Source organism: Anguilla rostrata, chromosome 13 (genome assembly GCF_018555375.3).
Source record: "Anguilla rostrata isolate EN2019 chromosome 13, ASM1855537v3, whole genome shotgun sequence".
Taxonomy (NCBI): Eukaryota; Metazoa; Chordata; class Actinopteri; order Anguilliformes; family Anguillidae; genus Anguilla; species Anguilla rostrata.
The window spans coordinates 8,330,645-8,348,800 of record NC_057945.1 but is presented as its reverse complement, the minus strand read 5'-3'; the positions used below and the strand labels follow the sequence as shown (position 1 = coordinate 8,348,800).

Here is an 18,156-nt window from a genome sequence, read left to right as displayed (position 1 = left end):
TCCCCATTGACAAGTTTTATTTAGCATTTCCCCTAACAGAATGTATTTTACAACAGGCTAAAAACAAACATGGACATAAATAAGTATATTGAGATAAGGCACCATCGGAAATTTTATTCCGTCATTAAAACACACAAACCCAAAGTAAAAAAAATAAAATAAAAAAAACTGTATACAAAATAATTTCATATAAAGGCCTAGAAGGCTTTTGGCATGAGCAAGGTCAAAGGTCACAAGTCCAGACAGTCTGAGGTTTATTCCCTCTGTGCTCATTTGGACATATTACTGCACCACACACTATTTTCTCAATGCCCTAAAGGGAAAGTCCAGTCAATGTCTCATAGTCATTTCATAGATTTGTCATGAATGACAGGAGGTCTCGGCCAATAGAAAGTCCGAAAGCTCAGTCTTATAAGTCAGCACTTAAAATTCATCAAAACTCCTAAGACAGTTTGCCATTGCTGGGCATGCAGTCAGAGCCAGGCGTCACTGTACATACACACACACTCGAATGCGCGCACGCAAGCACACACACGCACGCACACACACGCAAGCACACACACGCAAGCACACACACGCAAGCACACACACGCACAGCTACGTGCTTTAACTCCAGGGAGATGAGGAGATGAAGAAGACAGGATGTATTTTGCACGTTCCCCGATGAACCCGCCTTTACCCCGATGCACAGCGTGTGTGTTCTGCACAGTGCATGTTCAGGCTAGGCTGAGGAAGAGGATGGAGGCAGTGATGAAGAGGAGGGAGAGCTGCGCTTCTGATCGCCGCTGTGCTGATGCCTTCAAATCCACCTCGATGGGATAGTGGTCACTCAAACTTAATGCCTGAAATACACGCACACACACGCACGCACACACGCAATTCCTTAAATACAGACACACAAGCACTTGACGCCTTGCACACACAATGTGAAGTTAACCAACATTACAAGGAGTGGGGTCATTCATGGTGAACAGTGCGCAAGAAGAGGCCAACTTGTTTTGGAAGCTCACTTCCTGGCCTTGTCGAGAGACATTTCTCACTGGCGCCAGTGCGGTTGTCTCAAGTATAGGTCTTTCAGCTACCCGTTTCAACAAAAGGCAGTTTTTTTCCACCAGAACATTGTCACAGTGGGCGTTTTGTGTTGTCTAATGTCTCCCCATGTACCAATTTGTTTGACACAAAGTTATTGTGTCATTTGGACAATATCTTAACATTCTGTGGACGAATCGGGGGGGGGGGGGGGGGGGGAGTTTTAAAGGCAGACAGAGGAGGAGAGGGTTGAAGAACACTGACCTCTTCCTCTTTGAGATGGAACTTCTTGTCAAATTTGTAGACACCAGCAGAAGAGGGCTCAACCCCTCTTAAGAAAGTTTCCCCATGGACCACGAACCTGAGGAAAGGCAGGAGGTGGTGAGGAGAGTAGAAGGCAACCACTTGAACGAAACCACACCATTCACAGGCAAGAGCGCAACACACTCCAACACACCCGCTCCAGTGAGAGCGGAGGGCAGCGGTGGCTCACCGGTCATACGCGCAGCTGGTGCTCTCCCTCACTGTGGTGTCCACCTCGTCTCCAATCAGCCAGTAGAAGCGGTCCATCGTCATCAGCCGGATGTTCTTCCTGTTCTTCTTGGCCACGTAGCCACAGGCCGCGTTGAAGTCCCCCAGGAACATTACGTTCTAATGGGGAGGGGTGGGGGGGTCAGACCAACAGTATTGTTCTCTACATCACATGCGCACACCATCACAATCGGTTTGTATTTTAAAGACAATGGTCACATTTTTACCATTTCCTCCACTTTCACCTCTCCCTCCTTCACCTGCCTCTTACCTCAATTTTCCACTTTTTTTGCACGTCAACAAAAACGTCGTACAGCTCATCGATCTCTTTGGTGGCATTGCTAGGGGAAGAGTGCAGCGGGATCAGGACGAATGTTCCAATCACTGCGCAGAGAGAGTGGTGTTACTCAAACTTTCACTGTGCAGAGAGAGCTGCGTTATTCACAAACTCTCACTGTGCAGAGAGCTGCGTTATTCAAACTCTCACTGTGCAGAGAGAACTGCGTTATTCACAAACTCTCACTGTGCAGAGAGAGCTGCGTTATTCACAAACTCTCACTGTGCAGAGAGAGCTGCGTTATTCACAAACTCTCACTGTGCAGAGAGAGCTGCGTTATTCACAAACTCTCACTGTGCAGAGAGAGCTGCGTTATTCACAAACTCTCACTGTGCAGAGAGAGCTGCATTATTCACAAACTCTCACTGTGCAGAGAGAGCTGTATTATTCACAAACTCTCACAGTGCAAGAGAGCTGTATTATTCACAAACCTCACTGTGCAGAGAGAGCTGTGTATCAAAACTCTCACTGTGCAGACAGAACTGTGTTATTCACAACTCTCACTGTGCAGAGAGAGCTGTATATTCACAACTGTCACTGTGCAGAGAGAGCTGATTATTCACAAACTCTCACTGTGCAGAGGAGCTGTATTATCACAAACTCTCACTGTGCAGAGAGAGGTGCGTATCACAACTCTCTGTGCAGAGAGAGCTGTATTATTCACAAACTCTCACTGTGCAGAGAGAGCTGTATTATTCACAAACTCTCACTGTGCAAGAGAGCTGTGTTATTCACAAACTCTCACTGTGCAGACAGAACTGTGTTATTCACAAACTCTCACTGTGCAGAGAGAGCTGCATTATTCACAAACTCTCACTGTGCAGAGAGAGCTGTATTATTCACAAACTCTCACTGTGCAGAGAGAGCTGTATTATTCACAAACTCTCACTGTGCAGAGAGAGCTGTATTATTCACAAACTCTCACTGTGCAGAGAGAGCTGTATTATTCACAAACTCTCACTGTGCAGAGAGAGCTGTATTATTCACAACTCACTGTGCAGAGAGCTGATATCACAAACTCTCACTGTGCAGAGAGAGCTGTATTATTCACAAACTCTCACTGTGCAGAGAGAGCTGTATTATTCACAAACTCTCACTGTGCAGAGAGAGCTGTATTATTCACAAACTCTCACTGTGCAGAGAGAGGTGCGTGGGCCACTCACACCCTTTCTGGTGCCATTGGTCACAAACCTGTTTTGGGTGCTTTAAGCTTGACCACGAAGGGTGGTCTGGAGAAGGCCCCTTCATCTCCTTCCTGCTTGTCTGGATACTGGTACTCATCCAGCACCTTTACCGAGCCTGTCCTGCAGGGGGAGACAGACAGAGCATAACTACACAAGTCACCTCCCCCCAGAACACAGGGACCAGATCCACTACAGGGGTGCTATTGAACAATGGAGAGAGGAACCTTCTGACTGAATCCCTCCTCCTCCAGAGATAGGGTGTGGGAAAAAATGAGTGAGGTTGTGGGAGAGGGAGGGGGAGAGACAGAGAAAAATAGGAATAAGTACAAAGCATACATGAGATTGGAATGGCAGAAGTAGAGAGAGGGAATGGGAACAGAAGAGGAGGAGGGCAGAGAGAGGGATCGGGGAGGAGAGTTCTGAAAGCATGGGTGTATGCTGTCATATGTACTGATGAGGTCTGCTCTCACCTGTACACAAAGACATACTGCTCCTGGTAAGTAGATGATCTGCCCAAACGCTCACTGGCCACATAATCATAATGATACTTCTCATCATACCTACAAGGCAGGGAACAGATGAAGGACAAGGGGGGGGGGGGGGTACATGTCTTTTAAACATTTTTCTTAAACAATGCTATCCTTCTTAATTGTCCAAAGAGAGTAACAGTTTTCAAATATGGTATGCTTTATTCTCCCTTGATAAAGATGAGCAAAGCAGGCTGTATAAAATAAACTATACAAGCAATGAGTTATGTTATATGCTACAAAAATGGGAAAAATATTACTTAATCCTAAGACCCTCCTTTGATAAAGATGAGCAAAGAAGGCTGTATAAAATAAATAATATAAGTAATGAGTTCTGTTATATGCTACAAAAATTGGGAAAATATTACTTAATTCAAAGACAATTTAGCAAATTCTTTTCCAAAAATATGGCAGTTATTCACACCCCCATTTTCAGTAATTTGTGCACCCTCCCTTCCCAAGGGAAACACTACTGCTTGGTCTTCTTTAGCATTTATCACGAAACTGATGAACATATTCTGCTGAAAGTCTAATGAACCACTCTGGTAGTGTAATGAACATCTATGTTCAAGATTTTTTAAAGGGAAGTTCACAGAAGTCGGCCTCTTATCGGGTCCTCAAAGTAAAACAGACTTTACTGTGCTGACAGGGAGTGAGATTAAGAGACAGAGCTCAGTTGCAGAACATCCGATTGAATCAGCATTATGTGAACTTCAGGTTCTCCATGATACAATCATGTTTTGTATTGTTGGAAAACTGATGTCATGGGGAACAAGTTGGTGTCTTTAGTGGTGGGGTGCTGACTAAAGATCTTGATAACTGTACCAATGGGTTTGCACCCAGCCAGATACAAAGGTTAACCCAGTGTGATATGCTTACAAGCAGGATCACTGATCTATACTGTCATGCCATGATTGTGTCTTCATTTGATGACTTGGTGTTTCGCTTTGATCTTTTTGAGTATAAGGAGAGAAGTGCAATGGTTCGGGGAGACTCATCGACACGGTCTCTTGTGCATATAAACCATTTACACGTATAGCCATTTCACCACTCACATTTTGCACCATTATATTGTCATTATTACTAGACACACTGAACAATAAACTACATTCATTTTAACCTGGTATTCCTCTTTGACTCTTACTATTGCACACCGAGCAGTTTTGAGGTCCTAGCATACACACAGAACTTAGGGTAGTCACTCGCCTACACACTAGTGTCGTAGCAGGATACACAATTGTATTTATGCAGGCTACACAAGCCAAAGACATTTCCGCATCTACCAAGTTAGATAACGATTCGTAGAAAGCCACACTACTGGCGGACAGCAGTCTGCTCCGTCTGTGCATAATTGTTAGCACAGAGGAAAGGTTAAAACATTATTCTTTGAGTCAAATAACTGAGACAATGTTGCATTAATCCCGTTCCAATAACACTGGGTAAGACTAGACACGTTCCTTGGCCTCTCAGATACTTCCGCTACTTGGTGTATCTGAGCGGTTTCTTACAGTTGGTGACCTCAATGTGAAAAGCTCTGGTTTCTTGCAGTTGGTGACCTTGACGCACCGTTTGGTGTATCTGAGGGGTTTCTTACATCTCTGAAATTCAAGTGAACATCTCTGCTGTAGTGCTCCATACTAGGACAGAGATGGGACAGACAGAACACCACGTGTCCCATACCAGGACTGCATTTGGCAGACCCGCTCAGTGCTCGTCGTTGGCTTACCTGTTGAGCGAATCCAACAGCTTTCTAACGGCAGTGTGCTGCGCATCTCTCACCTCTTGAAGCAGGCACACATCGCAGCGAGACACAATCTGACGGAAAAGCAAGCGTCTCACGCACATGCAGTAAAACTCCGAACAACTGCCGACAGAAGAGGACTACTACCGAAACTTAGTAGTTCCTGGATTTTCTCCATTTAGGAACTGTTTACTGAGCTGACTGAAAACAGGATCTGAAATTTCCATTTCCCAAACCAGCCCATCTTTGATAATCACTTAAGGTTGCATATACTTATAAGGCCAAGATAATAAACATGCTGTTTAATGGATGAAGGCAGTATGACAAACTGTCTGAATATTTTAGCGTCATAATACAGAATGTATATGCAGATCTTTGAATGTGTAGCAACCTGTTCAGTACTGACTCTGGAGAACTGAATTTAAAGTAGAGGTTGTTTTCCCCAAAAAAGCCCTGCAGTTCATCCCTCGGGGCGGGGGGGGTGGGGGTGGAGTGCAAGGGGGCCATTCTCACCCGGACGAGGTTGTGCATAACCTTCGGTTTGGACGCCTTGGAGTCACTGAAGCTCTGGACGTTGAAGGCACAGATTTTTAAGCCAAGGCTCAGCTGGGGTCCTAGGGGGCAGAGGAAGAGGAGGAGATGGAAGGGGAGGAAGCACTGTAGAGGAAAGCCACACCTCATCCTTCAGCTGCAGTAAGGAGAGAGAAAGAGAGAAATGAACATACCTGGACTACTGTCTCCAATGGGGCAAATCCCTCTCGACTGTCTGGACTGTGTGTAGGACTGGACTGCGTGTAGGACTGCACTGGACTGCGTGTAGGACTGCACTGGACTGCGTGTAGGACTGCACTGGACTGCGTGTAGGACTGCATGTAGGACTGCACTGGACTGCGTGTAGGACTGCACTGGACTGCGTGTAGGACTGCACTGGACTGCGTGTAGGACTGCATGTAGGACTGCACTGGACTGCGTGTAGGACTGGACTGGACTGCGTGTAGGACTGCACTGGACTGTGTGTAGCACGCTAAGTTCCTCATACACGTACACACACACGCAAAGCACCTCATACACGCACGCAGAGTACACGCAGAGTACCTCATGCAAGCAGACACACACAGGCTTGCCCCCATAAAGAAAAATTGTGCAAAAAGCAACTTGGTATTACTGGAAATTCCACTAGTCTGAAAGACACGCAGTGACTTGAACAGTCAAATTCAGAACAAGCCAGTTTGAAAGAAATAATTGTACTAAGAAAGAGGACAAAGCTTTTCCATTTGCATAAATCTACATAGCTTTGAACACGGTCAAGCTGAGATGTCACTGATGTTTAGCTAAGCCTTAACAACAAAGAAACATGGACTTTAGTGACAAATACATGGTGTTAAATGCTTTATAGCTGTAAAGACATTCAACAGAAAGATGCAGCGTTGAAAACTTATGGGCCAAGACACTCAATATAAAAATCTCCATGTGCTGCCAGGAGAACAGGTTCCCTGTTTCAATTAGTCAGCGCTGTAAGAGCCACTCAGAGGCAGCCATCTTCATGCTTGAGTAACTGGTCATGTACAGATGAGTAGGGCCCACACCCACCCTTTACACTGACTTCAGCTCAATCCAGGAGCCGACAAAAGATACTCTAAATAACTCTGCCTGCCAGCCTAGCAGACCTAACACTGCACACGTCCCTCTTATACAGACCTAACACTGCACATGTACCTCTAAGCACCATCCCTGCAGTGAAGCACAGTGGAGGCAGTGTCATGCTATGGGGGTGATTCTCTTCAACAGGCACTAGGACACTGATCAGTGCAAATTATAGGCAAATACTGACAGAAAACTGGTCTCAGTCTGCTAAAGACCTGGAACGGGGAGAAAATCCACCTTTCAACAGGACCACCATCCAAAGCACAAGGCCAAACCACACTGGAGCAGATCAAAGATGAAAAGATAAATGTCCTTGAGTGTCCCAGTCAAAGTCCAGGCCTCAAATCCATCGTCATTTTGTGGCACAACTTGAAAATGTGGTCCAAACAACCTGAGAGAGCTGGAATAGATCAGCTAAGAAGAATAGGTGAAAATCGCCCTAACTAGAGTACACAGTTGGTAGAATGTTCCCCAAAAATACTTAAAGCAGTTACAGTTGTGATTGTGAAAAGCAGTTCCACCAAATACTAATGTGAGTATACTTACGCAAGAAACATAATTCAATTTTGTCTTTAAAAATATTTTGCTGGCATAAATATACAGTATATACTAATCCATTTCAAAAAATTTTTTTTTGCCTTTGACCAATGTTTGACATTGAGCATGTGAATTTTGAATAAAAATATTAAATGAGTTATGGTTTGGTGACCTAGTTTAATAACACAAGCGCAACAGAACGACAGGATCCTCAAAAAAAAACAATAGCTGACTAACTGTAGCTCACAGCTATCGGTTGGCAGCATGTTCGGAAACCAGCTCCGGTTGCACAATGACATTGTGTTCCAGACATGAAATTCACCAAACAACAAAGAGTGACGACATCGCCCTTGCACACAGTTCACATCTGCAACTGACAACATGAATCGCTGACACCGTGCTCACCTGATCGCTCGAAGCTGTTTATGTGGCACAGTATGTGCCTGTAACACATAAGCCTACCATTCAACGGCCGGTGACGGCGTTAGCATTTAGGTCAAGTCACGAGGATAGTCTATATTTCATAGCAAAAATGGTTCTATTGAGCAATACAGGATTTCAACACAGAATTTCCGCATGTTCGTTTTTACACAGGGAGAGCCTTGCTTTCACCAATCACAGCTAGCTAACTTTTGGACTTGGTTGGAAAACACTTTCATATGTTGGGCTGATTAATTGGAAAATGTAATCCAGTATCGATTACAAATTATATGACTAAAGTCTAATTAGCAACTAAATATTTTGGATTACTGAAAAGGTGGAATCTAATCTGATTACTATTGGATTACTTCTAAATGAATAAGACAAATATACTTTAGATTGAATGTGTTAGCAAAAAACATAAATAAAATGCATTTCCAACAAGACTGGTTTCAGTACACACACTCCCTTCCTCCTCATCTTTCTAAGTAGGTGTGTCCACGCATGTGTGCGAGTTTGTTAATCAGAGTCCTTAAAAAAGGACAAAGGCCAAAAAGTTGATGCAGAAACAAACTGATGAGTAATAAATATTTTAAATTATTTTCCATCACTCCAATTCCATTTAATAGTAATTTGCAGGTTGCTCATTCATAAACAATGGTAAACATGAAGTTCAGTGAATAAACATTGGTAAACTGAGTTTAACTGCACTGACCTATGACTACAACCCGGCAAGCACCGGTAAAGCTACAGAAGTGTTTGTAAGTGTTTGTAGGCTACTAAGCTGGCGTTGGGCCCAAAGGTTATTCCTATTTGTTTAGAATGCTCTCATTCGACTCCGGCGAATCGGTTAGCGTCCGCAGGGAAATACAATTATAAGTAAATGTCAGCCGCTTAAAAGGCGGGCGGGCTTGCAAACGAGCAGTTCCGACGAGAAATGGCTCTTAATCTGTACCCTACGGAAGCGCAAAACTCCATACACAGTGGTTGCCTTCAGAAAACAATGCCGATGTTTCAGGTACAGCGCGATCGCCGCCGATAAGCAAAGCATCTGGTTGATCCTATGCCTGCCAATTCACGCGCTATGCAGGTCGGCTGTCCTCAACTATCTCGTATTGACTGACAGGGAATGTAACGTTGCAAAACGCACTTGAGGACAGAATAATTGAAACTAAACGGCCCATTTAAGTGTCGTCCTTCACTACAAGACCTCCCACGAACTTTGTGGAAAACTAAGAAACAAGAGAATAGCATGCAATTATTGTACGTCGCTTTGTATAAAAGCGTCTGGCAAATAAATGTAATGTAGTGTAATGTAACAGAAATAGCCTAGTGGTGATAGTTTTTCCATCTTGACTTAGTGCGCACGCCAGCCAACAAGAAAGATTATCGTATGAAGAGGAAATAAATATAAAACATGTAGACATTCAAGAAATGGCGTTAACCTACCTTATTTTTAGCCACAATCCAGCTGAAAGCCCAGAGTTCACAGTGTACTAGCGCTTTTTTTAACTTCTAGTTCCTGTCCCACCCTCTTTTTTTGGGGGGGGGGGGGGTTGCCTTTCGGCAGCCGTGTCAATAACGAATAACATAGGCTACGGAGCCGAGAGGAAGGAAGAAAGAAGGAAAAACGGATGGATATATGTGGAAAATAGAAATTCGAGACTACAATACGGTAGACAAAAGAACTCCGTCATTTTTTGTTTGGTCAAATGAAAAATGGTGAGATCGCATCAGACGTGTTCTGTTATTCATAGGCTATAACAATATAGGCAAGTACAATATGTATGTCCTATGATTAACAACGGATGCATTAAAATATGCATAAGAGGCCATTCGTCCAGTCACGTTTACCATAAAATGATCATTACCTGATCATTTTTTATCGTGTGTGGTTAATTATTTTATAACATCAAAGTAAATGAAAGAAAACTGAAAAACAAGACAGTGCAGAAAACTTACCAAATATTTGAAAAAGCATGGCACCGCTATGTTTCGCGTGATATGTTGTCTCATTTCTGCCTCTGGCTGCTTTAACCTCTGTCTTGAAGCCTAATTTAGGATGGAAGAAGGGATTAAAAATAACACATACACAACTTGGGCCAGCCGGGGACGGAGTTACGAACAGTCCAGCTCAGACCTTTCATACAGCGCCGTCTGGAATTGTTGGCACCCTTGGTAGAAATGAGCAAAAACACTGATAAATTTCAATTATCAGCGAGACCTTGCACTCAAAATATGATAGAAATCTAGCATTTTATTGAGGTAAAATTCAGAAAAGAAAATGCATTTCTTCATCAACAAATAAATGGTATTCTGAAAAACATGCATGTCCCAGTTATTGGAATCCTAAAACTTCTTATGATTAAAATGTAGTAGTATATTAACAATTACAATAACAACTTTTGTACACATTCATGCAAGTCTTTAGGAACTCAGTTAGTGGTCATCCATGACTTATTGTTTCACTGGGGTATACATATGAGGTGACACATGCAAAACTCCCTTAGTCATGTTGTATCAACATGGGGAAGTACAGAGAACACACTAAAAGTTGTCTTAGACAGCAGCTACTGAAAAATAGCTAAATGCCTGAAAATACACATCTCCACTTGTTTAAGCAACCTGGGATGTGACGAACATGCCCTTAAGAGAATTTTGTATTTTGGTTCCATGCCATGCTTAGAACCAGGTTCCATGGTCAGATGAGACAAAAATAGAGCTTTTAGGCCACAAACAGCAGATGTGTGTTTGGTGTAAAAAGAGGGATGGTCATGCAGAAAATAATGTATTCCCCACTCTGAAGTGTGGTGGTGATGGATCTGATGTTGTGGGGCTGTTTTGCTTCCAAAGGTTAAGATGCATGACCATCCTCCACTGGTCAGCCTGGTGATAAGCAGACAGCAAATAAATGGGTTGAACAGGTAACATCTGAGGTGAAAGCTAACAGGAATACCAGAAGACCAAATGGTATAGTTAGAATAGTGCAGTTTAGAGGAGCCGGATGATGGATCTGGAGCTCCAGGCTGCGTCAGGGCATGGGCAGGGGAGGAACACGGCTGAAACAGTCCATGACCATGAAGCAAAAGACTGGAGCGATCCCGTGGATACAGGCCGAGGAAACAGACTGGAGCGGTCTGTGGACTCAAGGCAAGGTAGGGGATGGGAGCCCCATGGAAAGAGAAAGAGAAACAGAGAAGACAGGGTTATGGTCAGGTGGACACTAAGCTACCTAGTGTGTCAACTCCATAGGGCCTTCTTGACACTTGAGGTTAAGCTAACTAGCGTGTCCGCTCCGTTGATGCGAGCTTAACACTTAATGCTAAGGTCCCTACCGAGCCCAGGCATCAGTGTTTACTTTCATAGACTCCATGATTATACATGACCATTTGACAGGATTATAGGACTACAGGAATGGCTAACTATAGGACTGACTAAAGAGGGAAGTTTTCGGCCCACACTTAAAGGCAGAGAGTGTGTCTGAAGCCCGCATATACGTAAGGAGATTGTTCCATAAAACAGGAGCTCTATGAGAGAAGGCTCTACCGCCCATTGTAATTTGAGATACACATGAATTTTTCACATAACCAGCATCTTGAGAACGAAGTAACCTTGGAGGAGAGTAAGGAATAAGTAACTCACTGAGATAAGCAGGGGCTAAACCGGTCAGAGCTTTATTCGTTAACAGCAAGATCTAATTGATTCTAGATTTGACAGGCAGCCAGTGAAGAGATTTAAGCACTGGACTGATATGTTCCCATTTCTTAGTTCTACTAAGGACCTTAGCAGCTGCATTCTGTACAAGTTGTACACGTTTCAAGGCCGAGTTGGTGCAAACTGACAGTGCAATGTTACAGTAATCAAGCTGAGAGGATACAAATGCATGAACCATTTTTTTTCAGCATCCTGGGGGGACAACATCTTCCTTAATTTAGTTATGTTCTTTAGGTAGAAGTAGGCAACTTGTCTGATAGTATTAATGTGGGCCTGAAAGGATAGATCTGAATCAAACTGTAATGTTAAATATGTCAGGCAATAAAACGCTGATACAAAACTCGCCCTGATTTTTGAATGAGGGATACAACACAGAACATTGTAGACTGAGCTGTGGCACACCCTTCTGGCCACAAAAGGAAGAAGGTTTCCAGCACTTGATCTCCCCATGAATCCCAATGGATCCCACTGAATTTAAAATTTTTTTAATTTAATTCAGTTTAACAGTATGGGGATCACAAAACACATTTTATGTGCATTATATTCACAGTTCACAATCGGGGTCACAGTAAGAGGAAAAAAGATAAAAGGTAGTAATATTAATGTGTGGTAATAATAATAGCTGCATTCTCTCAGGCCTCAGGTACATCACAGTACAGTACACATACTGTAGAAATGTGACACTCATCATACCTGCTTGTACATAGACAGAAACCAGACTTAAAATAAATATCCTACAAACAAGGATTACCAGCCCTTTCAAGACTTTCATGGGGAGCACCACTACAAGTAATTTCTTCCCCTTTGTAATGGTGAGACTGATTCATTTGGAAGGGAGTTTAGCAATGGTCCCCAGACCTTAATAAACTTATCATTCTGTTTTAGGCTGGCAGTCAATCAGTCCATGGGCCTGAACTTTAAAAATATATACATCTATATCACTGTGTAACTGTATGGGGTTTGTCCTTAATCCAATTAAACAAGATAAAAACTTTTTTTTAAACTAGTCTGAGTCCAGGGATATTTATTTACTTTATGTTAAAAGTTATCGGTATTCTGTGCAGGCTATGAGTACACAGCATTGCATTGCATGCAAAAGTTGTGAGAAATAGATTTAGGCAAAGCAAACTAACAGAACCAACTAACACGCATTTCAATACACTCACCTAACCTATGCTTGCTTGTTTTAGGCATTTAACACATGTATGCTTTGCTTAAATCTGACAAAACATTTATATTGTATTATGTATTTGGAGTCAGGTGGTGTTGAAAACAATAAAAACAATCAAAAAGTGAAAAGTTTTTAGTTCCCCAAGAACTTTTTCCACAAAACTCCCTTTTTCAAACACATTGTGATTAAAGCTTTCAGTAATTTCCAATCATCTCCAGGCCCCCCTGTTTCCATGATGATCTGGCCCTATAATGGCTGGCCACAGCTGGTCAGGGCGGCAGCCCCAGGCAGTGTGAATATGGTGAGGGTGTGGAAGCTGCAGTGGTACAATAATTCACTTTGCTAAATATTTAATATACTCTGTCTGAATTGATATGCCATAACAAGTTTACACCATGTGGTGTCAGAATTGAACCTTTTTAACAATACACCATAGAATTACAACAGTGTGGTGGAAATGAAAGTAACTATGACATGCTAGCTGTTCATTAAAAAACATACATCTACTGAAACTCAAAAGAACTTCACAATTACTGGCCTAAGTATACTACTGCAGGTATCAGTATCAGGTGATCAGTTTATTTAACCTAAATTGCCTAATGTTAGATCACAAACCCTGAAGTCATATAAGGAAGCTTTCTAATATCTAAAATGAAATCAGAAGACGTGTTCTAAATTATTTCCGCATGGTTTAGGATTTAAAATAATGATTACTTTGTTGTGAAAGATGTTGCATTTATGCACTGGCAAGCACATAAGCCCTTTGTTGTAAAATATGTTCGGCTCTCATTTTCTTGGTGTAGAATGTGGTGTTCATCTGTTCTCCCTCACACAGCTGAAGAGGCTGCTGTTCACCCCAGAGTGGGTGAGCAGGAGGTTAGCACCGGCAGGTGTGGACAGAGACAGCGCGTAGTTCAGATACCTACCAAAACAACCGTCTGTTGCCCTAAGATTTCAGGCTCACGTTATGCCATTCGATGGTGAACTGTTCTCTCACCGACCTCAAAAGAGTTGCAATATCGAGGACGGACAAACCAGCTAATAACTCTCCTCAGCTTCTGTAGGCGGTAGCTATGTGTAATGTGAATTTTGGAGCAAAATCACGAGGGTCGGCAATATTTAATATAGCTACTTAATAGATTCAATACAATTTAATAAACAGTATAAACAATCCTCAGAAGCACTCTCTGGCCCAGAGAGGAGTGGGCTGTCCAACTAGTTCCTCTGCTCACAGGCACAGCATGTAGTGCATTGGTAACCAACCCTGTTCCTGGAGATCTACCATCCTGTAGGTTTTCATTTCAACCCTAATTTGGCACACCTAACTCTACTAATTAGCTCAACAAGATATCTAGCTGTTGAATAAGCTGTGCTTTGTTAGGTTTAGAATGAAAACCTACAGGATGGTAGATCTCCAGGAACAGGGTTGGTTATCACTGATGTAGAGCATATGGACATCGCCGATTCTGAGAGGTCTGACAGGGCCATTCTCACCAAGTATGAGATAACTGCCGACACCTACCGGAGAAGGTTTCGCTCCCTGGAAGTTCATCAGGGTGATTTCACTATTCCTTGGTCACGTGCCTTCTCATTGAATATCTCCAGCTACAACATCAGTCAAGCTTACCAGGATGTTGGGATATATATTCAGATTTGAGCTCAAAAGATGAATAGGAGACAAAAGACAATGGCAATGAGATTTTTTCCCCCATGGAATTTACATGCATGTATGTTTTACCATCTTACAGAAACAGTTGTTTTTGTGTTGAGTCCCCCTGGTGATGCCAAGCTATCAGGCGATGTGCGGCTATTATTATACTTAGAGGTATAGGGACCCGGTGAGAGCAATGTTTGCTGATTTCATGAGCCAATAAATGACAGGAGACATCTTTCTGGGCAGTCAACGAAACTGTCAAGCAATGCAATCAACACATCTACCCTGGATTGAAATTGATATTTACCACAGATATTTCAGAAAATAAAAATGGCTATCAGTTATTCAAGATGGTGTGCATGTGTAAGGTACCTCACGTTTTTAAGGAATGTGTTAAAGCACAACAGTGCAAAGAAAGAATTTACACACACATTCAACAATTTTCCAGGTAACACCATCTCACCTCATTGTTACCTTATCTCCCAAGGCAACCACCAGCTACTCACACACCCAGCTTCCAGAATATAGTCTACCTCAATTTCTTTAAAAAATTGAAACATTATGATTTTGTTAAATATATTTGATACAATAATCTCAAAAAGTGACATCTTAAAATTTTTTAAATTAAGTAATGACTTGACTTACCTTGGGAAGCTGCTGAATCCAACTTGAAGAAATATGAGCACACATGATGGGGCGACATAGCTCAGGAGGTAAGACCGATTGTCTGGTAGTCGGAGGGTTGCCGGTTCAAACCCCGCCCTGGGCGTGTCGAAGTGTCCTTGAGCAAGACACCTAATCCCTAACCCCTAACTGCTCTGGCAAAATGAGAGGCATCAATTGTAAAGCGCTTTGGATAAAAGCGCTATATAAATGCAGTCCATTTACCATTACGCCACATGCTTATTTCTAGAACTTATGTGCATTAGAGAAGAGTCAATATTTACCACACACACAGATATGCATACTATGAGATGGTTAATGGAAGCACCTGTAGTTGATAATAGATATTAGAGAACACAATAATCAGTCAGAATGAGTATACAGGGGGAGATACGGGTTGCTATTTCAGCCACAGGGAAAAACACATCCCTGTCCTGTCCAGTGTTATTTCAAATACAACAGTACTTATGAGTCTAATAGGGACCATATGTACTCTGTAAAAGTTGCTTTAACACCAAACATTTACAGTGTACACTAGCATGAGCAATGCTGTTGGTCCTGAAGAGAGAACAAGTGTTGGAGCATTATCACTTTTAGGTTTGGATAAAGACGAGTCCAATGCAAATGATTGTGTGTTGAAAAAATGTGGGGATAACTCACATCCTGGTGTGAACTGCAGTATCCAGAGCAACTGTGCCTTAAACCGACCCTGTTTGACAACAGCAATGCCACTTAAAGTAAGTTATTTGATATCTGACATGGTACTGTCCAGGCATATCTGAGCAATGCCACTGAAAGTAAGGTATCAGATACTAGGTAACATCCTGTATGACTTGCTAGCTCAACAGTCCTTGAACATCTGGTGATGCCTAGCTGTCTGTTCAGCCTGGACTTGCATATGGCTTCTGGGATCATTCTGAATGCAAATATATTGCCAATGAGACTCAATATCGCTGCATGGGCCAGTGTCCTGATTTTGGATCCATTTTGAGGTACAGTATATAATACATCATTCAGACACTGTCCTCAGCTTTTCTTATATGAGGAATGTACACCAGTAGGGGCTCTCTTTGTCCAGAAACAGTATATAGTGTCTAAATCCAATATATAGGCCATGGGACAGCCTGGTAAATGTCTAGAAGCAGTATACCCATTCCAAATCCAACATGTGAATGTTCAAAACAGGATATTTTGTCTGGAAGTCATACTAGTCATGATAGTGTCTAACTTCAGGAACTTGTCCTATGTTTTATGAGGGTCTGGCTTATATTGCTTGTAGATCTGACAAACATTGAATGCTTTCTATACAACCAATATGCGTTTATTATGCATCTGCACTCCCAGAAAAAGGGTGCTTTGGCTAGTCTCTGCTGTTAAACCCTTTTTAGTTCTTTATAGAACTCTGGGTAGCTGTGAAATGAGTGAAAGCTCCCAGATTGAACCATTTTGCCCAACAAAGAACCCTTAAACTAGTTAGGGTTCCTCTATGAAGACACAGAGGATCCTTTAGGAACCCTTTTAAGAGTGCGGGGGTGCAGAATAGTCATGTTAAGCCTTTTTTTTTCAGAAAATGGTCAGTTTTTAAACTGGTGACAAACAGGCCTGTTCTCAGAAGGATCTGAAAGAAATAATTTCTGCATGGGCCTAAGGAATGAGCCAGCATTTGGGATATGTTGTTTGAGGCACTCCCCTGCACTAGCAGGGAGTGAATTCTGGACACAACCTCCTAGCATCTTTCCAGGTTGTGTCCAGAATATAGAAAATATTTTTAAAGAAAATTATGGACATTTTGCAATTGGACAGGGCCTAATGTTATTTAAAACGCATTTGCATTGAAAAGTACAGGGTGTTATGGGTGAAAACAGGCATCACACAGCATGGATTCATCAAGACAAGTGTAACTGTATCAAGCTTGAGTTGTTTGCTATGATAAAATTTTGCAAATTTTGATTTCCTGGCGCCCTTCCAGTTTGTGCCCAAAACAGTATATGAAAATGACTTGAATAAACTGCAGTTGGACAGTCCCTAATGTTTTTTTTTACTTCTGTGAGGAATTATAGGGTTAAACAGGAATACAACAATCTAACGGCATCTACTCATCAAGATGAGGCCTACTGTATCCAGCCTGAGTCATTTGCTATGCTAAAACATCGCAAATTTTGAGTTCATATCACCTTTCCAGCCTGTGCCAAAAACAGTATGAAAATGACTGGGATTAAGAAGACTAGGAATGAGTCAGAAGTCAGCATTTTGGATATCCTGTATCCTTTCAACAGCTTGGCGCAACTGAATTCACCAATCTCAGGATGCCAGCATCCTGACCACTAGGGGGCATGCACAAAGTGTTCACGAAAAACACACAAAAAAAATAAATAAACAGTTACATTAGATTACATTACATTACAGGCATCTGGCAGACGCTCTTATCCAGAGCGACGTGCAGCAAAGCGTATGACCGTAGTTAGAGCTTAACTAACATGAACATTTAACTATGCATTTAAAGGGCAGTATGTTATAAGTTCTCAGGCTTCATCTGTGAGCGTAACACTGCTGCGTGAAATGCATATTGATTGACAGTTGCCCCAGGCTTCTTCTGTTAAATACTGCATCATTGCCGCACTGTCAGCTTAACAGTGCAGCAGCAGAATGAAAGATTTTCATTTAAGGAAATGTGCGTTTAATTTGTCAGGTAAGCCTAGAACAGGTATCCCTAAAGCTACATACAGCCAGTCTAACTTTCAATTAGCATGCAGGGCTACAGCGACCATCCCTGAAAGGGGCAGGGTTACACACACACTATAAACATCCACCACGCACCACCCTTACCCAGTCCCTGAGACATCCCACAGAGAAGAGTGGCTTTAGAGAGAAGACACTGACTCTCCAGCACTGCTGCCCCAAGATGACCTCTGGTGAGTCAACTACAGCTGCATCCAGCTTCCAGACAAAGTTCTGTATGAAAGAACTGCGTTTAAAATTTTTTTTTTTTTTTTAAACATTAAAA

At 42.4% G+C, this 18,156-nt stretch overlaps 2 protein-coding genes across 7 annotated transcripts in view; one reads left to right on the top strand and one right to left on the bottom strand.

Annotated features, from left to right (window-relative positions):
• dnase1l1 (deoxyribonuclease I-like 1) lies at positions 1–9,946 on the bottom strand. 4 transcript variants are annotated; one of them, XM_064304773.1, is made up of 9 exons: positions 9,913–9,946; positions 5,863–5,963; positions 5,335–5,423; positions 3,552–3,641; positions 3,089–3,201; positions 1,832–1,944; positions 1,523–1,680; positions 1,294–1,390; positions 1–842 (listed from the first exon to the last, which is right to left on the bottom strand). In XM_064304773.1, exons 1-9 carry the CDS (start codon positions 9,929–9,931, stop codon positions 717–719), a joined length of 906 nt encoding a protein of 301 aa, XP_064160843.1. In that variant the 5' UTR covers positions 9,932–9,946; the 3' UTR covers positions 1–716. The 4 variants fall into 4 exon arrangements, with proteins under 4 accessions (XP_064160843.1, XP_064160842.1, XP_064160844.1 ...); XM_064304772.1 differs by lacking the exon at positions 9,913–9,946 and adding an exon at positions 9,400–9,567 and having other exon boundaries at positions 5,863–6,037; XM_064304774.1 differs by lacking the exon at positions 9,913–9,946 and adding an exon at positions 9,400–9,542.
• A 7,953-nt stretch (positions 9,947–17,899) lies between these two features.
• Positions 17,900–18,156, top strand: part of LOC135237172 (protein-glutamine gamma-glutamyltransferase 2-like) — a 33,731-nt gene continuing 33,474 nt past the window's right edge. Inside the window, exon 1 of one of the 3 annotated variants that reach the window (XM_064303999.1) lies at positions 17,900–18,064. In XM_064303999.1, coding sequence (XP_064160069.1) covers positions 18,055–18,064 — 10 coding nt within the window. In that variant the 5' untranslated portion in view covers positions 17,900–18,054. The remainder of the gene's footprint in view (positions 18,065–18,156) is intronic. The other 2 variants (XM_064303996.1, XM_064303998.1) reach the window with 2 other exon arrangements.